Here is a 22,500-nt window from a genome sequence, read left to right on the forward strand (position 1 = left end):
CTCTCCCTCCCTCTCTCCCTCTCCCTCACTCCCTCTCTCCCTCCCTCCCTCCCTCTCCCTCACTCCCTCTCTCCCTCTCTCCCTCTCTCCCTCACTCCCTCTCTCCCTCCCTCCCTCCCTCTCCCTCCCTCTCTCCCTCTCCCTCACTCCCTCTCTCCCTCCCTCCCTCCCTCTCCCTCACTCCCTCTCTCCCTCCCTCCCTCACTCCCTCTCCCTCTCTCCCTCTCACTCCCTCTCCCTCACTCCCTCCCTCCCTCTCCCTCACTCCCTCCCTCCCTCTCTCTCTCTCCCTCACTCCCTCTCTCTCCCTCCCTCTCCCTCCCTCCCTCCCTCCCTGGTCATGAGACATCTATAACAACACAATGTCACAATCAAGTCATTAGAGCCTCGACAATCTGCTAGACCTCTGACTGTGTGTGTGTGTGTGTGTGTGTGTGTGTGTGTGGCAGTAAGTACAGGCTGTTGGAGAGGAAGATGGAGTCAGAGCAGCAGAGGACTCTCTCTCTGCGGGAGGAGAAGATTCAGGCCCTGGAGTCTCGTCTGGAGGAGTCTGGACTCCTCAACCAGCAGCTCCACACACAACTCTGCACCGTACGTACACACACACACACACACACACACAGGTAAACACACACGCACACACAGAGACACACACACACTTACACAAACAAAACACAAGTAAACACACACTCACACACACACACAGGTACGTACACACACGCGCAAACACAGGTAAACACACAAACACACACGCACTCACATAAACACAGGTAAACACACACACTGACACACACACACACACACACACACAGAGACACACACACACTTACACAAACAAAACACAAGTAAACACACACACACATACACACACACAAACAGGTAAACACACACTCACACAAACACACACACACTTGACCCTGGTTGTCTCTGGTCAGGTGAAGAAGAGTCTGGAGGCCCTGAAACAGCGGCAGGAGGAGGAGGAGGCCCACAGACAGAGCTCCGCGCTGGGCCTGTCTGCAGGGAGGCAGGAGGAGGAGGAGGCCCACAGACAGAGCTCCGCGCTGGGCCTGTCTGCAGGGAGGGAGAATTGGGAGGCGGAGCAGAGAGACGCCACCGCTGAGCTGCTCAAACTGAAGGACCGACTCATCGACCTCGAGAAGAACGTGAGTAGCTCCTACCTCCTAGGCCCTACCTCCTAGCCCTAGCTCCTACCTCCTACCTCCTAGGCCCTACCTCCTAGCCCTAGCTCCTACCTCCTACCTCCTAGCCCGTAGCTCCTACCTCCTAGCCCCTAGCTCCTACCTCCTACCTCCTAGCTCCTAGCCCGTAGCTCCTAGCCCCTATGTCCTAGCTCCTACCTCCTAGCCCCTATGTCCTAGCTCCTACCTCCTAGCCCTTAGCTCCTACACCTATTTTAGTGTTAAAAACAATTTTTATTATGATTAAATGGTTGTTAAATGGTTGTCAGAATGCGAGTCTGCAGACAGAGAGGACCCTGCTGAAGGATCAGCTGAGGCAGCTGGAGACACAGACCAGCCAGATGAACAGCCAGGCGGGGGCGCTGCAGAGGCAAGCTGCATCCCTGCAGGAGCACAACACCGCCCTGCACACACAGACCGCCAAGCTGCAGGTACACACACACACACACACATACACACACATACACACACACACATACACACACACACACACCACACATACACACACACACACACACACACACACACACACACACACACAGTGTCCTCCAGAAGTATTGGACAGAGGAAGTCTTCTTTTAGCTGGACACTCCAACAGTCTGGAAACAACAGGGTTAACTCTCTAACCAGGGTTAACTCTCTAACCAGGGTTAACTCTCTAACCGGGGTTAACTCTCTAACCAGGGTTAACTCTCTAACCGGGGTTAACTCTCTAACCGGGGTTAACTCTCTAACCGGGGTAAACTCTCTAACCGGGGTTAACTCTCTAACCGGGGTTAACTCTCTAACCGGGGTTATCTCTCTAATCGGGGTTAACTCTCTAACCGGGGTTAACTCTCTAACCGGGGTTAACTCTCTAACCAGGGTTATGTGGTAGTGTTGGAGCTGTAGGATGTTGCCAGGTTGGCCCACGGCGCTGAAGGAGTTAAAGGAGATTCTCAGCTTTAATTCAGTGGTTTTCTTTCAGATTGGTTTCACAATTTAGAAAGTACATGTTTTAAGCATACCCCCCCTTTCTGTCAACCTTCTCTGTCCGTCCGTCCGTCCGCCCCCCCAGGTGGAGAACTCCACCCTCAGCTCCCAGAGCGCCTCCCTGATGTCCCAGAATGCTGTGCTCCAGGGCCAGGTGGTGGCGTTGGAGGGGGAGGGGGAGGCGTGTGTCCGGCGGGGGGAGGAGGCGCGGGCAGGGAGGGAGGGCGTTCTGCGGGACCACCAGCGCCTGCTGGACCTCCACCAGCGCCAGGCAGCTGAGTACGAGACCCTGATCGCCCACCACGCCACGCTGAAGACCACTCACCGACGTCTGGAGGGGGAGCACAGAGGCCTGCACAACCAGTAGGACACACACACACACACACACACATACACTCACCGAGCACTTTATTAGAACACTATACTAATACTGGGTAATACTCCCTTTATTACAACACTATATTAATACTGGGTAGGGCCTCCCTTTGCTCTCTAAACAGCCTCAATTCTTCGTGGCGTTGATTCCACAAGATGTTGGAAACATTCCTTTGAGATTCTGGTCCATGATGACATGATTGCGTCACGCAATTCCTGCAGATTTTTCAGGTGCACTTTCAAGCTGTGAATCTCCCGTTCTACCACATCCCAAAGGTGTTCTATTGGATTCAGATCCGGTGACTGGGAAGGCCACTGAAGAACACTGAACTCATTGTCATGTTCATGAAACCAGTTTGAGACGACTTTAGCTTTGTGACATGGTGCATTATCATGCTGGAAGGAGCCATTAGAAGATGGGTCAACTGTGGCCATGAAGGGATGCACATGGTCAGCAACAACACTCAAATAGGCTGTGGCATTCAAGAGATGATTGATTGGTATTAACGGGCCCAAAGTGTGCCAAGAAAACATTCCCCACACCATTCCACCACCTCCACCATGAGAAGGTATACAGGTGTTCCACCACCTCCACCATGAGAAGGTGTACAGGTGTTCCTCCACCATGAGAAGGTGTACAGGTGTTCCTCCACCATGAGAAGGTGGACAGGTGTTCCTAATAAAGTGTTCAGTGAGTGTGTATATATACACACACACACACACACATATATATACACACACACACACACACACACACACATATCTATACACACACACACACACACACATATACACACATATATATACACATATATATATATATATATATACACACACACACATATCTATACTAGGGGTGTAACGGTTCGGTACATTTTGGATCCAGCTAAGAAATAAGAATAGCAGAGAATGAAACCATCTCACATTCTGAAAGTCTGATCTGTTGTGACTATACAAAGATCACGACACAGGACACCCCTGACCCCTGACCCTGACCCCTGACCCTGACCCAATACTCAATACTGATCCATAGGGGGAGGAGCCATGGTGTCATGGCTTCGTTTAGATAGGGGAACGGGCTTGTAACTATACATGACATTATCAGAGGATATCTTTGACACTCTCTCTGTCTCTCTCTGTCTCTCTCTCTCTCTCTCTGTCTCTCTCTCTCTCTGTCTCTCTCTCTCTCTGTCTCTCTCTGTCTCTCTCTCTCTCTGTCTCTCTCTCTTTCTCTCTCTCTCTCTCTCTCTCTGTCTCTCTCTCTCTCTGTCTCTCTCTCTCTCTGTCTCTGTCTCTCTCTCTCTCTGTCTCTCTCTCTCTCTGTCTCTCTCTCTCTGTCTCTCTGTGTCTCTCTCTCTCTCTGTCTCTCTCTTTCTCTCTCTCTCTCTCTCTCTCTCTCTGTCTCTCTGTCTCTCAGGTACATGATGTTGTTGCAGCAGAAGGAGGATATGGAGGAGTTGGAGAGGAGGCTCCAGAGAGAGAGGGAGAGTCTGGAGGAGGAGATCCACAAAAACAGCCTGGTCCTGGGGGAGAACACCAGCCTCAGGGGCGAGGTGGACAGGTACACGCACATGCACACGCACACACGCACCTCTGGAGACACTGCTAGCCTCTGCTGTGTATGTGAATATGTATAACATATGAATGAACATATGAATGAATGGGCGTGTGAACAGTCTTTCTTTCTTTCTCTGAGAGGCTGTGAAAGAGGCTGTTAGAGGACACGTCCTCTGAAAGGCTGAATGAGGCCATATATACAATTTGTTTGGTGACAAGTATATATATATATGTTGTGTGTGTGTGTGTGTGTGTGTGTATGTGTTGTGTATGTGTTGTGTATGTGTTGTGTATGTGTTGTGTATGTGTTGTGTATGTGTTGTGTATGTGTTGTGTATGTGTTGTGTATGTGTTGTGTGTGTGTTGTGTGTGTGTTGTGTATGTGTTGTGTATGTGTTGTGTGTGTGTTGTGTGTGTGTGTTGTGTGTGTGTGTGTGTGTTGTCAGGCTGACCCAGAGCCAGGGTGAGCTGCGTCAGGACTATGAGGGGCTGCAGGTCCAGACCAAGGAGCTGAAGTCGCTTCTGAACACGGCCCAGCTGGAGGCCACACGGTGCCAGGCCCACTACAGCAGCCTGAAGGAGCAGAACCATGGACTGGACCTGTCCATGACCAAGCTAGAGAACCACTGTGAGGTAGGTCCACACACACACACACACACACACACACACACACACACACACACACACACACACACACACACCCAGGCGTTGTATTAAGTGTGTGTGTGTGTGTGTAGCTGCTGACCCGTCTGAAGGGGAGTCTGGAGGAGGAGAACCACCACCTGCTGAGCCAGGTCCAGATGCTGAGTCAACAGAACCACACGCTGCTGGAGAGAACTATGGAGAGCAAGGAGCTGTACCACCAGGAGCAGAAACAGTACATGTAGGTGGAGGGTGTGTGTGTGTGTGTGTGTGTGTGTGTGTGTGTGTGTGTGTGTGTGTGTGTGTGTGTGTGTGTGTGTGTGTGTGTGTGTGTGTGTGTGTGTGTGTGTGTGTGTGTGTGTGTGTGTGTGTGTGTGTGTGTGTGTGTGTGTGTGTGTGTGTGTGTGTGTAAACGTGTGTCTCCTCCTCCAGAGACAAGCTGAACTCCCTGCGCCGTCAGAAGGAGAAGCTGGAGGAGAAGATCATGGACCAGTACAAGTTCTACGACCCCACCCCCAAGAAGTACGTATACACACACACACACAGTACAGACACACGCATACACACCATACACATACACACACACACATACATACAGTACACACACACACACCATCTTAGTACTATACTGTAAGGTGTTTCTAACAGTTTGACCCCATCAGGAGGTCTCAGTGGGTGGGAGCGAAGGCGCTGGCTAAGCTCATCAAGCCTAAGAAGGAGAACTCTCCCTCCTCCTCCTCCTCTTCCACCAGAGAGAGAGAAAGGGTCCGTAGTGCCCCAGACCTCCCCCTCCCCGAGCCCCCCACCCTGGACTTCCCCGACACGCCTCCCCCGCCGCCTCCCCCGCCCCTCCCCTCCAGACATGCCCACCTCAGCCTGGACTCTCTGGAGGACGGCCACGCCCACAATCACGACCCGTCTCCCACCCTCACACACTCCAACAGAGGTAAGAGGGGGGGAGGGATGGGGGGAAGGGGGAGAGGGGCGGGGGGAGGGGCGGGGAGGGAGAGAGGGAGAAAGTGGGAAAGTGGGAAAGTGGGAAAGTGTGTGTGTGTGTGTGTGTATGGGGTGGGTGATCCAAAGTACAAACAAACAAACAATGTCCAGAAGAATGTTTTAACAGACTCAGAATGTCCTGCACCACCTGCTCTTGTCCACTAGAGAGTGCCACAGATACATCAGCTTCCCCGATTCTTCTCTTCTCAGCTGTTCTTTGTTAACCCTCCTCTTCCTCCTCTTCCTCCCTTGCTACCAGTGAAACAAGGTTCTACCGGGTTCTACTGTTTTATGTATTGAGGATTTGCACACACACAATACCAAATGAAGGACAGATTGTGCAGCGGAGGTGAAGGAACCTGAGGGCTTGTCCAGAAGCCTCCCCCACAAAGTCATAGAATATTAACAACAATTATATATAAAATGTATATAATATTAATAATCAAATTAAACAAAACGTTACGTTATTGTTGACTAGTCTAAAATGTGAGACAGAAGTAAAAAATGTTTATTAAATGAAAATACAAGAATATGAAAGGCATCAATTGAAAAGGAATATTAAGACAGTTGCTCCAAGAGATATTCCTTTATGTTTTTATAAATTGGTAAATGCTAGTGCAGTATTTCAGGTGATCCGGGAGGCTGTTCCAGAAAAACAAATCTCTGTAATGCATTGAGAATTGATCTTTACTAGTGTGAAACAGACAGTATGAGATTAGAGAAGGATCTTGTAACTGTGAACTTGTTTGTTGAACTGAAACATGTTGTGAAAGCTGACAGGTAGAAGATTCCTTTTGAAATTGAAAAGAAATTGGCAAATGTGTAATTTGTTGATGTCATAGATGCTGAGAATCTTTAGACTGTAAAACAAAGGTTGTGTGTGTGTGTATAGGGTGAGTGTGTGTGTATAGGGTGAGTGTGTGTGTATAGGGTGAGTGTGTGTATATAGGGTGAGTGTGTGTGTGTGTGTGTATAGGGTGAGTGTGTGTGTGTGTATAGGGTGAGTGTGTGTGTGTGTATAGGGTGTGTGTGTGTATAGGGTGAGTGTGTGTATAGGGTGAGTGTGTGTATAGGGTGAGTGTGTGTATAGGGTGAGTGTGTGTGTGTGTGTGTATAGGGTGAGTGTGTGTGTGTGTGTGTGTATAGGGTGAGTGTGTGTGTGTGTGTGTATAGGGTGAGTGTGTGTGTATAGGGTGAGTGTGTGTGTATAGGGTGAGTGTGTGTGTGTGTGTATAGGGTGAGTGTGTATATAGGGTGAGTGTGTGTGTGTATAGGGTGAGTGTGTGTGTAGGGTGAGTGTGTGTGTGTATAGGGTGAGTGTGTGTGTGTATAGGGTGAGTGTGTGTGTATAGGGTGAGTGTGTGTGTGTGTGTGTATAGGGTGAGTGTGTATATAGGGTGAGTGTGTGTGTGTATAGGGTGAGTGTGTATATAGGGTGAGTGTGTGTGAGTGTGTGTATAGGGTGTGTGTGTGTGTATATAGGGTGAGTGTGTGTATAGGGTGAGTGTGTATATAGGGTGAGTGTGTGTGAGTGTGTGTATAGGGTGTGTGTGTGTGTATATAGGGTGAGTGTGTGTATAGGGTGAGTGTGTGTGTATAGGGTGTGTGTGTGTGTAGGGTGAGTGTGTGTGTGTATAGGGTGAGTGTGTATAGGGTGTGTGTGTGTGTGTGTGTATATAGGGTGTGTGTGTGTGTGTGTGTGTGTGTGTGTGTATAGGGTGAGTGTGTATATAGGGTGAGTGTGTATAGGGTGTGTGTGTGTGTGTGTGTATAGGGTGTGTGTGTGTGTGTGTGTGTGTATAGGGTGAGTGTGTATAGGGTGAGTGTGTGTGTGTGTATAGGGTGTGTGTGTGTATATAGGGTGAGTGTGTGTATAGGGTGAGTGTGTGTGTGTGTGTGTATAGGGTGAGTGTGTGTGTGTGTGTGTATAGGGTGAGTGTGTGTGTGTGTGTGTATAGGGTGTGTGTGTGTGTGTGTATAGGGTGTGTGTGTGTGTGTGTGTATATAGGGTGTGTGTGTGTATAGGGTGAGTGTGTGTATAGGGTGAGTGTGTGTGTGTATAGGGTGTGTGTGTGTGTGTGTGTATAGGGTGAGTGTGTGTATAGGGTGAGTGTGTGTATAGGGTGAGTGTGTGTGTATAGGGTGTGTGTGTGTGTGTGTGTGTGTATAGGGTGAGTGTGTGTGTGTATAGGGTGAGTGTGTGTATATAGGGTGAGTGTGTGTGTGTATAGGGTGAGTGTGTGTATAGGGTGAGTGTGTGTATAGGGTGTGTGTGTGTATAGGGTGAGTGTGTGTGTGTATAGGGTGAGTGTGTATAGGGTGTGTGTGTGTGTGTGTATATAGGGTGTGTGTGTGTGTGTGTGTGTGTATATAGGGTGAGTGTGTGTGTGTGTGTGTATAGGGTGAGTGTGTATATAGGGTGAGTGTGTATAGGGTGAGTGTGTGTGTGTGTATATATAGGGTGAGTGTGTGTGTGTGTGTGTATAGGGTGAGTGTGTATATAGGGTGAGTGTGTATAGGGTGTGTGTGTATATAGGGTGAGTGTGTGTGTGTGTGTGTATAGGGTGAGTGTGTATAGGGTGTGTGTGTGTGTGTGTGTATAGGGTGAGTGTGTGTATAGGGTGTGTGTGTGTATAGGGTGTGAGCTAGTGAGGGGGTCAGGAAACGCTATCCTTACACAACGCTTCGGAAAACTGAAAAGATGATTGATAGCTCTTGTGAGTGCCGCCGCAAACAATGTTACAGTATGAAAAAAACTGATATATAATTTACAATAATGTTCCTAGGTAGAAGATGACGTATTTTACTGATTACACCAATATTCCTATTAGCAATTTTGTTGGAGATCAGAGATGTGATTTTTCCAGTTATTTTTTGTATGCCTGGAAATCTGGTGAAAGGTACACAGATTAGAATATTATTCGACAAACAAATGTCCTCATCAAAATGTGCACTGTGTTTGCTTTTTGGAGTAAAAATCATATAAGAGCTATTTTTTAGTGTTGAGTTTGTTGGCTTTAAACCAGCAATCAACTTGACATAATTCAGAGATCATTTTGGTGATTAAATTCTGACCATCTTTACCTGATAAGAAGATGTTGGTGTCATCAGCAAACAGGATAAAGAATACAGCTTTGGTTACAAGATGCAGATCATTAATAGAAATAAAAACAAGTAATGGTCCAAGGACAGATCCTTGCTGAACCCCACAGGTTCTAGGTTCATATTTGGATTCTGACCCGTTCCAGGAGACAGTGTTTACGGTCTCTGTCATTTACTTAACATGATAGCATGCTCTACAGTGTCAAAAGCTTTAGACAGATCAATAAAAACACCAATAGTTAGTTTTAATTGTACAAGACCCATTGAAGTTGAATGTTTTTCTCTGAAACCGTACTGGTGGGAGTACAAGAGATTATTTTCTGAAAAAAACCTCATGAGTGTGTTGTAGACTAACTTTTGTACTTTGGCTAGGCATGGAGATTTGAGACTGGTATGTAGTTGGAGAACACAGAGGGATCATCAGGTTTAAATAGAGGAAAGACTTTAGCCCAATTAAAGTGATCAGGAAGTACACCAGTTAGAAGAGAAGGATTAAGAATATGCAGCAGTGGTGTAGAGATGGATGACTATCATGGGTTTTAATTCACCATGGCAGCACCTGTTGCTTCAAGGTTAGAGATGATGCCAACTTAGCTCAGTTTCTGAAATTATTACTGTTAGAATTGGGGGGTTTATAGATACAACCAAAGACAAAATGTTTTGTTCAGTAAAGGTAAAACAGCTTCAGCTTCTTTACCAATTAAAGAGGCCAAGTCTGAGCGTATAGCGTAATTCAAACTGTCTTTTCTAAATAAAGAAACACCACCACCACTCCTATCACTTGGGACATGATTGGAAAACTAATGGAAAAGAAAAAAAGATAATCAGCAAGTTTGCCAAAGTTCTTAGGAAGACTGTGAAGGTTCAAATGAAACATAGAAAAGCAATTAGAAATGTTGTTTCCTACACAATGAATGAATAAAGCCTAGGATAATGGGGTTAGGGTACTGGGGTTAGGGTTGGGTTAGGGTAGTGAGGTTAGGGTTGGATTAGGGTAGTGAGGTTGGGGTTAGGGTAGTGAGGTTGGGGTTAGGGTAGTGGGGTTAGGGTTAGGGAGGCTGGGGGTCTCTGGGGGCAGGGATATTTGGGGGTTTCTGGGGGCGGGGGGACTGGGGAGGCTGTGGGTCGCTGGGGAGGATGGGGGGCTGGGGGTCTCGGGGGGGCTGAGGAGGATGGGGGGGCTGTGTACAGGGGGGGGATGATGAGGTGGTTACCACGTTTCTGCGTTACTGTTTCTTTCATTGCTGGTATTCTCCTTCCGGTTCTGTCCAACCGCTTTGGAGTAATCCTCCTTAATGTAGATACTGGACCCCGTCCAGGATGGCCTGGTCCTGGTCCTGGGTCCGTCCCCCTGGGAGGAGCTCTGGGTCCGTCCCCCTGGGAGGAGTTCTGGGTTTATCTGATAACATCTTCCTTACCTTGTCTTCGGATTCAGACCACGTCTCACCTGCCAGTGGATGAATCCCATTGCTGTCTCTACTGGGTTCTACTGGGTTCTACTGGATTCTACTGTGTATCTACTGGGTTCTACTGTCTCTACTGGGTTCTACTGTTTCTGCTTGGTTCTGCTGTGTCTCTACTAGGTTCTACTGGATTCTACTAGGTTCTACTGGGTTCTAATGGATTCTACTGTGTATCTACTGTGTTCTACTGTCTCTCTGGGTTCTACTGGATTCTACTGTGTATCTACTGGGTTATACTGTCTCTACTGGGTTCTACTGCTTTCTACTGTCTCTACTGGGTGTTACTGGGTTCTACTGCGGCTCTACTGGGTTCTACTGGATTTTACTGGGTTTACTGTGTCTCTACTGGGTTCTACTGCATGGCCACATTTCTTCTCTGCTGGACTGTTTGGTTCTGATCAGATCATTCTGTTAACAGTCTTCTTCTTTCACTCACTCCCTCTTTCTCTCCCTCTCTCTCTCTCTGTCTGTCTGTCTGTGGTGGGGTGTATAACCTAACCCCCCTCCTGCCCCCCGCCCCCCCCCCCCCCCCCCCTGGCCCCCACAGCAGCCGCCAAACGTTTCTGTTTCCTGCGGAGTAAGAGCCAGGAGAAGCCCCCCCCTCCCCGGACCCCCCCCCCACGGCGCTCTCTTTCCAGACGCCTTCGTTTCTGGTCCTCCTCTGACATCATCACCTCTGACATCATCACCTCCACCTGCCCCAGCGAGCCGCTCTAACACCTTCATCATCATCATCATCATCACTCACACCTTCTCTCATCTGACAACTTGACTTTTTAAACCCTCTTTCACCACCTCCTCACTGGACACACACACACACACACACAGAGGCTGACTGGACTCTTGCAGAACCTGCAGTAAGTAGTCTTGTTATGGATCAGAGCCTCACAGCCTCCCTTTACTACAGCCTCTGTTTACTACAGCCTCTGTTTACTACAGCCTCTTACTACAGCCTTTTACTACAGCCTCCCTTTACTACAGCCTCTTACTACAGCCTCCCTTTACTACAGCCTCTGTTTACTACAGCCTCCGTTTACTACAGCCTCTTACTACAGCCTCCCTTTACTACAGCCTCCGTTTACTACAGCCTCCGTTTACTACAGCCTCTTACTACAGCCTCCCTTTACTACAGCCTCCCTTTACTACAGCCTTACTACAGCCTCTGTTTACTACAGCCTCCCTTTACTACAGCCTTACTACAGCCTCCCTTTACTACAGCCTTACTACAGCCTCTGTTTACTACAGCCTCCCTTTACTACAGCCTTACTACAGCCTCCCTTTACTACAGCCTTACTACAGCCTCTGTTTACTACAGCCTCTTACTACAGCCTCCCTTTACTACAGCCTCCCTTTACTACAGCCTCCCTTTACTACAGCCTCTGTTTACTATAGCCTCTGTTTACTACAGCCTCCCTTTACTACAGCCTCCCTTTACTACAGCCTTACTACAGCCTCCCTTTACTACAGCCTCTGTTTACTATAGCCTCCGTTTACTACAGCCTCCCTTTACTACAGCCTCCCTTTACTACAGCCTCCGTTTACTACAGCCTTACTACAGCCTCCGTTTACTACAGCCAGCTTTGCCTGTGTGAGGTGTGTGTGTGATGTTGAGAACAGTAGTGTAGTAAAAACAATAGTGGCAGACAGGAGACAGGCAGGCAGACAGGAGACAGGCAGGCAGACAGGCAGGCAGGCAGGCAGGCAGACAGGAGACAGGCAGGCAGACAGGAGACAGGCAGGCAGGAGACAGGCAGGCAGGCAGGAGACAGGCAGGCAGGCAGGAGACAGGCAGGCAGACAGGAGACAGGCAGGCAGGCAGGAGACAGGCAGGCAGACAGGCAGGCAGACAGGCAGGCAGGCAGGAGACAGGCAGGCAGGCAGGAGACAGGCAGGCAGGCAGGAGACAGGCAGGCAGACAGGAGACAGGCAGGCAGGCAGGAGACAGGCAGGCAAGCAGTAATAACTCTGTTAACACACACACACCTGCCCTGACCGTGTCCTGTCTGCAGCTCTCTGTGCTGCTATTGGTCCTCTATCTACCTGCTCTCTCATTGGTCCTCCTCTATCTACCTGCTCTCTCATTGGTCCTCCTCTATCTACCTGCTCTCTCATTGGTCCTAGTGTATCTCTAACTGCTCTCTCATTGGTCGTAGCTGTGAAGGAGGGCGTGGTCTCCAGAGGCAGGGATCTGATTGGCCCAGCAGGGGGCAGTAGTGAGAACGTCAACGGGACTGAAGAGTCTTTCAGGAGGCGGTGCCTGGAGCTGGGGGGAGTGTCCCACTCCACCCCGACCAATCACAGCTCAGCGCTGGGCCACACCCCCAACTCCAGCTCCAGGCCTCGCAGGCACAAAGGTATGGACCCTCCCTCTCTCTCTCTCCCCCTCTCTCTCTCTCTCTCTTCCGCCGTAGACTGAAGACCTCCATCTCTTCAGGCTACATCTTGACTGTCCCTCCTAAAGAAGAGGAATTTACAGAGCCAAGAGATTTGGTATAGAGGGAGAACAGTAAGGGCCCTAGGACAGAGCCCTGAGGGACCCCAGTGGTGAAGGCTTGTGGAGAGGACAGCAATCCTCTCCACATCACCTGGTAAGAGCGATCGGCCAGGTAGGATGCAAACCAGGAGAGTGTAGAGCCAGAGATGCCCAGTTCTGAGAGGGTAGAGAGAAGGATCGGGTGGTTTACTGTGTTGAATGCAGCGGACATTTCCAGAAGAATGAGAACAGAGGAGAGGGAGGAAGCTCGAGCAGAGTGGAGGGTCTCAGTAGAGTGCCCAGCCTTAAAGCTAGATTGGTGAGGGTCAAGGAGGTTGTTCTGAAGGAGGTAGTGAGACATTTGGTTAGAGACAGCAAGGGTTTTAGATGAGAAGGGATACCGGCCTGTAGTTTCTTGAGAAGAGGCTTGACTGAAGGCAGCTGGGACAGATCCTGTGGATAGAGAGGAATTGATTAAGGTGGTAAGGAACGGAAGGAGGTCTTTGGAGATGGATTGGAGAAAGGGGGAGGGGATAGGATTTTAGGTCATCTCTATTTCCTCTCAGCTGCCCAGAGCCCTATTCTACAAGCTTGCAGGGTTTCAGACAGCCAGGGAGCATGTGGAGACGATCATGCTGGCCTTGAGGTCTGTGGACAGAGAGAGTCGAAGGATCAAGAAAGAGTGGACAGGAGGGTGGAGGAGGCTGCATCAGTGGATAGAAGGGAGAAGGATTTAACAGAGGGTTGGGAGGATAAGACAGAGGAAGAGAGAGCGGTGAGGGAGAGGGTGCGCAGGTTGTGAAGAGGACACAGTGTGGATAGGGACTGACTGGGAGGGGGAGGATTTGAGGGGAAGGGAGAAAGATACAAAATGATGATCAGAAACTGGTAGAGGGGTAACAGTAAGGTTGGAGGTATGGGAACATCTGGTGAAGACAAGGTTGAGCTGATTGCCCACCTTATAAGTGGGAGGAGAGTGGGACAGGGTAAGGCCGAAGGAGGATAGAAGGTCAAGTGCTCCAGATGAGTGAAGCTTCTCTGACTGGATGTTGAAGTCACCCAGTAGTAAAAGCGGTGTGCCGTCCTCAGGGAAGAAGCTGAGAAGGACATCCATCTCATCTAAGAAGTGGCCAAGCTGACCTGGAGGACGATAGACAACAACAATGTGAAGTTTGACAGGGGAGGTGACAGAAACAGCATGGAATTGGAAGGTGGATATGGACAGGTGTGACAGGGGAAGGACATTATGTGACCACTTAGGTGAGATGAGGAGTCCTGTTCCTCCTCCTCAACCAGAGAGTCTAGGGGAATGAGAAAAGGAGTAGGCATCAGAGGGCTGCTGGAGTAGCTGTGTTTTCCGGTGTAATCCATGTCTCTGTGAGGTCAAGGAAGTGGAGGGACATGAAACCTGAGGTAGCTTCTGATTTCCGGACCGCTGACTGGCTGTTCCAAAGTCCTCCCGTGACAGTGAGGTCGTGGTCAGTTGAGCATGGTGGGTAGATTAGATTGGAATGGTTGCGAGTGGGGGTGTAGTGTCGATGTGTCCTCCTAAGGGATGAAATAACAGGAATGGGGAGGAAGCACATTGTGATATTTGCCAGTATAGAGAGAGAGGGTTTGTGGGCAATACAAAATGTAGATAGTGTTCAATACACTCAGAGTAGTGAAAAATGTAAACTAATAGAAAAAATACTTAGTAGTTTGGCCTTCCTCTCAGGCCTTCCTCGATGGACTCCACAGATTGACTCCTTGGTCTTTGTGGAGGAGGCTGTCGCTCTATGACCATCAGGATAGAAATGCAGATTCTGTGATTGGGTTGCAGCCCTTCCGACCCAACGATCAGTTAACGACCAGACAGGTTTCACCACTCAATCCAAATGTATTAGTTCTGGTCCAAGGTGAGCAGGAGTTAAATACCTTGCAGAATAGTTTCAGGCCCTCCCACTGGAGATTGGCAGCAATTAGCTTCACACAGATAGCTTTCAACAGAAACTAGGTCCCAGAGCTTCAGGCAGGATAGCCACAGCAAAACTACCAACAACACACTGACTTTAAACAAGCTTAAATTAATTTACTTACTGGAGAACAGGCTTCACCACTCCAAATGTATTAGAGTGTGTTGGTGTGTGTGTGTGTGACTGATTCCCCCCCCCCCCCCCCCCCAGGGTCCCTCTGTGACGATGACTCACGCCTGAACTCTCCTGACGACATGTTTGGGAGCAGTCTCCATGGAAACACAGGTAAAAGCAGGCTGATCGGTTCTTTCTCTCTCTCTCTACACCTCTCATAGTGGTAACATCTCTCCCTCCCTCTCTCTCCCTCTCTCTCTACACCTCTCATAGTGGTAACATCTCCCTCCCTCTCTCTCTCTCTCTCTCTCTCTCTCTCTGCAGGTTATCGACCGGCCTCTGCAGACCTCAGCCTCAACACATCCAGCAGCAACAGCTCTCCTGTTAACTGCAGAGGTAACACACACACATACACACTACAAACACACTACACACACACAGACACAACTGCAGAGGTACAAATCACATCAAATCAAAGTGTATTCATCATAAACATACAATACAGCCGTAGATGATGCAGTGAGATGCTCAGGGTTAGGGTTAGGCTCAGGCTCAGGGTTAGGGTTAGGCTCAGGGTTAGGGTTAGGCTCAGGGTTAGGGTTAGGCTCAGGCTCAGGGTTAGGGATAGGCTCAGGGTTAGGGCTCGGGTTAGGCTCAGGGTTTGGCTTAGGCTCAGGGCTAGGGTTAGGCTCAGGGTTAGGGTTCGGGTTGGGATTAGGCTCAGGGTTCGGGTGGCAGAAGGTGGCAAAGTTTATATCAACAGAACAGGTACACACACACACACACACACACACACACACACACACACACACTACTACCCTAACCATACACCACCAGAACATGTGTCATGTTACCAGCAATACCGCTCCCTCTCTACCCTGTCCTGATTGGTCTACCTCGTTGTCACCTCCTCCAATCAGATTCTCTGGAGCGTCTTCAGGGTCGCTCCGCCAGCCGCTCCAGTGATGATGTCATTGGCCTCATCGGCCTATCACAGCAACCTGCTCCAGGCCACGCCCCATATGACACCCCGCCCCCCAGGGGTCCGGCCCGCTCAGGCCACGCCCCCACGGCACGGCCACGCCCCTCGTCCCCAGGCAGCGAGACGCTTACTCTGGAGGAGTTCCTCTACGAGAGCAACACACTGTCTCCTCCCACGGTAACACACACACACACACACACACACACACACAGTCTCCTCCCACAGAACTTCCCAGTCCGTTGTCTCAAAACAGTCCTGCAGAGCCTCATCAGCCTGTGTGTGTGTGTGTGTGTGTGTGTGTGTGTGTGTGTGTGTGTGTGTGTGTGTGTGTGTGTGAGAGAAAGAACATCTGTAACATCTATAAGAACCTATAGAACCTCTATAAGAACCTCTGGAACCTCTAAGAACATTTATAACCTCTATAAGAACCTCTGGAACCTCTATAAGAACCTTTATAACCTCTATAAGAACCTTTATAACCTCTATGACCTCTATAACCTCTATAAGAACCCCTAGAACCTCCTTAGCTAGCTATATCCAACGTTAGCGGTTTGTTGGCTCTGTGTATTGTACCGTAGGCTAGCTAGCTTAATCCATATTTATTGTAAAAACCTTTAAGGACTAGAGTTTGGAACTTGATCACATGACTGCGCATATACGCTGTCTAACCTCTCCTCCTCCTCCTCTCTCCTCATCTCCTCCTCCTCATCTCCTCCTCCTCTCTCCACCCCCCCCCCCAGGTGCAGACAGGAAGTCGGGAGGACCTGATGACCGACTACTTCAGCAGAGCCCCGCCCACCCCCGGCAGGCCCCTCCCCCTGAGGGATGTAGCCCCTCCCCCTACCAGCTACGTCACGCCCACCATCAAGACAACGCTAGACCCCCAAGCCGATGGCCGCGCCTCCAGACCGGGCCAGAGTGTCAGGCCCAGTGTTCGCCTCCCCGACCCCGCCTCCCACTCCCAGACCCTCCCCAGCCGGGGGGGGGGGGCGGGGGGCCGGCTGTCTGTGGCCCGGGTAGGAGGAAGGGCCGGAGGGGGAGGGGCCAGCAGTCTGAGTCGGACCTTCAGTCTGGCGTCAGCTGACCTGCTGCGCTCCAACGGTCCTGAGGGGGGCGTGGCCCGCCGGCCGGGAGGGGCGGGACCAGGAGGGAGGGAACGCCCCCAGTCTGCCCGGCTGGCCGGCCCCTCCGACGAGGTGGGGGGGGGAGCCTACAGCAGAGAAGAGGGGCTTAGCCCGGAGCTGCCCCCTCCCCCCCACCATCACTCCTCCTCCATGTCCCTTCAGGCCGAAGGCTATGGGGGGGGGGGGGGGAGAGGGAGGAGGGAGGGTCGGTCCACCACAGGCCCAAAACCACGCCCACCGTGGTGAGATTGCCATGGTGACGCCGGTGAGGGCGGTGCCAGCTCTGAGGCTGGGGGGGGAGGAGGGGGGGAGGCGTAGGGGGGAGTCGCCGCTGCTGAAGAAGCCGGAGGGGGAGAACAGTGGCACGGGGGGCGGGGGGGATGGGCTGGGGGGGTGTGGCTCTACCCCCTCCTCCCCTGACCCCAACAACGACCCGCAGACCGTCTGGTATGAGTACGGCTGCGTTTAACCCCTGACCCTAACCCTCTACCCCCTACCCTTTCTCTCTCTCTCTCTCTGTCTCTCTCTCTCTCTCTGTCTCTCTCTCTCTCTGTCTCTCTCTCTCTCTCTCTCATATATGTTGGTTTGGGTCTAACCCTAACCCACTCCTGCAGTAATTACAGCCTTGCCTCAGGTCCATCTTTAGGTTCTGACCCGCCCTCTGGGCCGGCTCTGACAGTTTACTGGAAACAGACCGGTCCTGCAGGCCTCTCTGCTTGTGTGTGTGTGTGTGTGTGTGTGTGTGTGTGTGTGTGTGTGTGTGTGTGTGTGTGTGTGTGTGTGTGTGTGTGTGTGTGTGTGTGTGTGTGTGTGTGTGTGTGTGTGTGTGTGTGTGTGTGTGTGTGTGTGTGTGTGTCGCCTCTGTGGTCATCCGGGTTTGGACTCTGAGACTGAAGACTGTGGCTGAGACACTGAGACCAAATCTGCTGCAGCGCACGCAAGAAGAGGAAGGAGGAGGGGGAGGGGTGGGAGGAGGGGGGGAGGGGGAGGAGGAGGAGGGGGAGGGGTGGTGGGAGGAGGGGGAGGGGTGGGAGGAGGAGGGGTGGGAGGAGGAGGGGGGGTGGTGGGAGGAGGAGGAGGAGGAGGAGAGGGGGAGAAGGAGGAGGGGTGGGAGGAGGAGGAGGGGGGTGGGTGGGGTGGTGATAAAGAACGACAGATGTTGAATATGGTGACCTGTTATTATATGATCTATGTTCCACACATTCCTAAAAGCACTGTGATGATGATGATGATGATGATGGTCGGACCACTGGAGAATGTTAATCTACAGAGCTAGGCGGTAGCGTTACCATGGTGATGAGAGCTAGGAGGTAGCGTTACCATGGTGATGATTAGGGAGGTTTAGACACTGTAACATGACTGAACAATAATGACAAGATGTATTTATTATACTCTACCAACGTGTGTGTGTGTGTGTGTGTGTGTGTGTGTGTGTGTGTGTGTGTGTGTGTGTGTGTGTGTTTCTCCTAGACTTGGTCTGCAGCTCCTGGTGCCGTATACACATTAACATTAAGGTTCTTGTTGTTTGTGTTGTGTTGGTAGAACGAACTCACACACACACACACTCACACACTTACTCACACACTCTCACACACACACTCACACACTCTCACACACACACACACCCTGAGGTCTCTAGCATTGCTGAGTCAGTTGTATATTGTAGTAGGTTAGGAGATTTAATTTTGATAATCATGACCAACACTACTAAACATGAAACTGGATTTCTGTACAACGGCGAGGTTCTGTTCACCTGACTGAGCGTGTTGAAGCTGGGTTTGTTCTGTTGTGTTCTACTCTGATGTCGTCAAACTTTCCTGTCCAAAAACATTCTAATCTTTTTTTTTTTTTTTTTTTAAATAAAGTTTTGTAAACTGAAGTTTTGTCTGTTGACTGTTGTGTTGATGTGGAGGGGGGGGGGGGAAGGGAGGGAGGAAGGGGGAGAGGGAGGGAGGGGGGGAGGGAGGGAAGGAGCTTTAATGTAATATATCACCGTATTCTAACACCTAATACATCACCAGTACAGCCCTGGGGTTAGACTTCAACCGTCACACACACACTAGCACACATACACATGCACACACACACACCACACACACACACACACACACACACACACACACACACACACACACACACACACACACACACACACAGTAGAGCGGAAGTCTCCCTGATGACAGATCAAGCATTGGAGGAGTGCACGCGCGGTTTCATGGTGTTGTGATTGAACCGCTTCTCGGAACCGTCATCCCGCGGCACCGACCGGGAGGCTCGAGCCCAGACACGTCACGCCCCTTCGGAGATTAAAGTGGCTCTCGAGAGCGACGCTCCTCTCGAGCCTCGTGTCACAGCGCCGCTACCGGAGACACCGACCGCTGCTCGACATCAAAGGCAGCCGCGTGCAGCACGCCGTTACCGGAGCGGATTATTTACAGAATAACGGTTTGCCATATTCTGATATCTCAACTTTGTCTTGTCTGATTTCCTTCTCCGTCAGCTCAGCGCGGATGTTTTTAAAGGTTATTGGTCTCTCTCATCTCAGATTGTCTAACTTGGAAGAACTTATTAGTATTAATATGTTTATTGAATAACTTAATCGTATTAATACGTTTATTTATGTTGCAAATATTTCCCACAGTCACAGCGGTTTGTGTTGTTGGTCTGAGTCCAGCATCGACAGATTAGATCTGTTGATACAATCTGAACAAGAAGCTTCTGTCCAAGTCACAACCAACTTGTTTTAATGTTGCTAGAAATGTGAGACTGATGCTGTAATAATAATAATAATAATAATAATAATAATAATGTTATCTGATAAATATGAATGGTATCGTAGATGGTTGGTATGAGTGAAGACTGCAGCTCAGACAGGTGGGTGATCAGGTGCAGTTCGATGGTCGGGGTTGGGGCTATGTTATAGGGTTCTAGGGTTGTTATTGGGTTATGTTATAGGGTTCTCGGGTTATGTTATAGGGTTATGTTTTAGGGTTATAGGTTTATGTTATAGGGTTGGGTTATGTTATAGGGTTATGTTATAGGGTTATAGGGTTATGTTTTAGGGTTATAGGGTTAGGTTATAGGGTTATGTTTTAGGGTTATAGGGTTGGGTTATAGGGTTATGTTTTAGGGTTATAGGGTTAGGTTATAGGGTTGGGTTATAGGGTTATAGGGTTAGGTTATAGGGTTATGTTTTAGGGTTATAGGGTTATGTTATAGGGTTATAGGGTTGGGTTATAGGGTTATGTTTTAGGGTTATAGGGTTAGGTTATAGGGTTATGTTTTAGGGTTATAGGGTTAGGTTATAGGGTTATAGGGTTGGGTTATAGGGTTATGTTTTAGGGTTATAGGGTTATGTTAGAGGGTTATGTTAGAGGGTTATAGGGTTGGGTTATAGGATTATGTTATAGGGTTATAGGGTTATGTTATAGGGTTATAGGGTTATGTTATAGGGTTAGGTTATAGGGTTAGGTTATAGGGTTATAGGGTTATAGGCTTATAGGGTTAGGTTATAGGGTTAGGTTATATGGTTATAGGGTTATAGGGTTAGGTTATAGGGTTAGGTTATATGGTTATAGGGTTATAGGCTTATAGGGTTATAGGGTTAGGTTATAGGGTTAGGTTATATGGTTATAGGGTTATAGGCTTATAGGGTTATAGGGTTATAGGGTTAGGTTATAGGGTTAGGTTATATGGTTATAGGGTTATAGGGTTATATGGTTATATGGTTATAGGGTTAGGTTATAGGGTTATAGGCTTATATGGTTATAGGGTTATAGGGTTATATTATTGAGCAGAGAGAGTGAATGTACAGGAAGCTGCTGCATGTGACAGGATACCTGCCTTCACCACAGAAAAGACTGAAACCCTCTGGTACCAGCAGAACTCCTCTGGTTCTGGTACATTCTGAGGTGGTTGTCTTAACCTCCTCCTCTGTTCTGACAGGTGTGTGTATGTGTGTGTATGTGTGTGTATGTGTGTGGTGTGTGTGTGTGTGTGTGTGTGTGTGTGTGTGTGTGTGTTTGTGTTTCAGAACACAGTGTAATGACCGTGGGCATGTGCATGAAGCTCCTCCCCCTCCGGCCATGCAGCAGAAGACAGGAGTATGTACGTCTCTATGGTTACGTTACCATTAACATTAACATTAATATTAATATTAACATCAATATTAACAATAATATTAACCCTGACATTACAACATCTCATCACCATGGTTACCTTAACCCTGCCCCACCATTATGACTGGAACTGCCACCAGGTGTTCAGTGTTTTATGTGGTGTTTACCTAGCAACAACACTTTGATTGGCTACAAAATGAAGCATCATCATTTATGCATTTCTGGTGAATAAAGTCACCCTTGGCACTCTAGAATGTTGACAATCACCCTCCTCCACTGAAGGGGTTAGGTAATAACCACATCCCCCCTCCTCCTCCACCTCCTCCCCTCCTCCCCCCTCCTCCTCCCCTCCTCCCCCCGTCCCCCTCCTCCACCTCTCCCCCCCTCCCCCTTCTCCTCCTCCCCCTCCCCTCCCCCTCCTCCTCTCCCCCCCCTCCCCCCAGGACGTCCCTCTAGACACCGCCGCCCAGGCCGACTCCCCCCGTCTGCCATGACGATGCTGACCAATGGCAGCTCCTCTGAGGGTGTGATGTCCTGCCCCATCGACTACCAGATCCACCAGTACCTGTTCTCCGTGTCTTACATCCTGGTCCTCCTGCTGGGCGTCCCGGCCAACGCCTACGCCCTCTACCACGCCGTCCTGCAGCTGCGCGCCCGCAACGAGCTGGGCGTGTACCTCCTGAACCTGACGGTGTCGGACCTGCTGTACCTGGCATCGCTGCCCCTCTGGCTGCAGTACATCCTGCAGGGGGATGACTGGCGCCACTGGGAGTGGCTCTGCCAGCTCTGTGGCTTCCTGCTGTATGAGAATATCTATGTCAGCGTGGGCTTCCTGTGCTGCATCTCCATCGACCGGTACCTGGCGGTGGTCCACCCGCTCCGCTTCTCCTCGCTCCGCAGCCTCCGGGCCGCCACCGCCGCCAGTGCCGTCATCTGGGCCAAGGAGCTCGCCGTGGGCGTGGTCTTCTTCCGCCACAAAGAGCTGAGCACAGACCGGCGCACCAACCAATCGGTGTGCTTTGAGCACTACCCCATGCAGCCCTGGGAGTACGGCATCAATTACTACCGCCTGGTGGTGGGCTTCCTGTTCCCCCTCGCCATCCTGACGGTGTCCTACCTGCGGGTTCTGCGTGCCGTGGGGAAGAGCACGGGGACGCAGAACGCCCAGAAGACCCGGATCAAGCACCTGGTGACCAGCACCGTGGTCATCTTCCTGGTCTGTTTCTCTCCGTACCATGTCCTCCTGCTGGTCCGCACAGCTCTGGAGCGGGACTGCTGGTTCACGGTGGCCATCTTTAACTCCTACCACTTCTCCCTGCTGCTGACCTCCTTCAACGTGCTGGCCGACCCTGCGCTCTACTGCTTCGTCAGCGAGACGGGTCAGCGCGGTCTCCATGACGCCAGGCGGGGGCTGCAGGGCGCCAGGCG

The 22,500-nt window shown here is 50.2% G+C and overlaps 2 protein-coding genes across 2 annotated transcripts in view; both read left to right on the forward strand.

The window, feature by feature from the left end:
* Window positions 1-17,280, forward strand: part of ccdc88c (coiled-coil domain containing 88C) — a 32,976-nt gene extending 15,696 nt beyond the window's left edge. Inside the window, exons 10-23 of the mRNA XM_083683430.1 lie at window positions 450-591; window positions 936-1,163; window positions 1,469-1,630; window positions 2,257-2,534; window positions 3,964-4,107; window positions 4,550-4,736; window positions 4,841-4,986; window positions 5,178-5,267; window positions 5,408-5,691; window positions 12,460-12,660; window positions 14,945-15,019; window positions 15,173-15,244; window positions 15,769-16,007; window positions 16,571-17,280. Of these exons, the coding sequence (XP_083539556.1) occupies window positions 450-591; window positions 936-1,163; window positions 1,469-1,630; window positions 2,257-2,534; window positions 3,964-4,107; window positions 4,550-4,736; window positions 4,841-4,986; window positions 5,178-5,267; window positions 5,408-5,691; window positions 12,460-12,660; window positions 14,945-15,019; window positions 15,173-15,244; window positions 15,769-16,007; window positions 16,571-17,200 (2,878 nt within the window). The 3' untranslated portion in view covers window positions 17,201-17,280. The remainder of the gene's footprint in view (window positions 1-449; window positions 592-935; window positions 1,164-1,468; window positions 1,631-2,256; window positions 2,535-3,963; window positions 4,108-4,549; window positions 4,737-4,840; window positions 4,987-5,177; window positions 5,268-5,407; window positions 5,692-12,459; window positions 12,661-14,944; window positions 15,020-15,172; window positions 15,245-15,768; window positions 16,008-16,570) is intronic.
* A 3,724-nt stretch (window positions 17,281-21,004) lies between these two features.
* gpr68 (G protein-coupled receptor 68) overlaps window positions 21,005-22,500 on the forward strand; it is a 2,572-nt gene continuing 1,076 nt past the window's right edge. Inside the window, exons 1-2 of the mRNA XM_083683032.1 lie at window positions 21,005-21,057; window positions 21,516-22,500. The exon at window positions 21,516-22,500 is cut by the window's right edge and continues 1,076 nt beyond it. Of these exons, the coding sequence (XP_083539158.1) occupies window positions 21,563-22,500 (938 nt within the window). The 5' untranslated portion in view covers window positions 21,005-21,057; window positions 21,516-21,562. The remainder of the gene's footprint in view (window positions 21,058-21,515) is intronic.

Source organism: Argentina silus (assembly GCF_951799395.1).
Source record: "Argentina silus genome assembly, chromosome: 13".
Taxonomy (NCBI): Eukaryota; Metazoa; Chordata; class Actinopteri; order Argentiniformes; family Argentinidae; genus Argentina; species Argentina silus.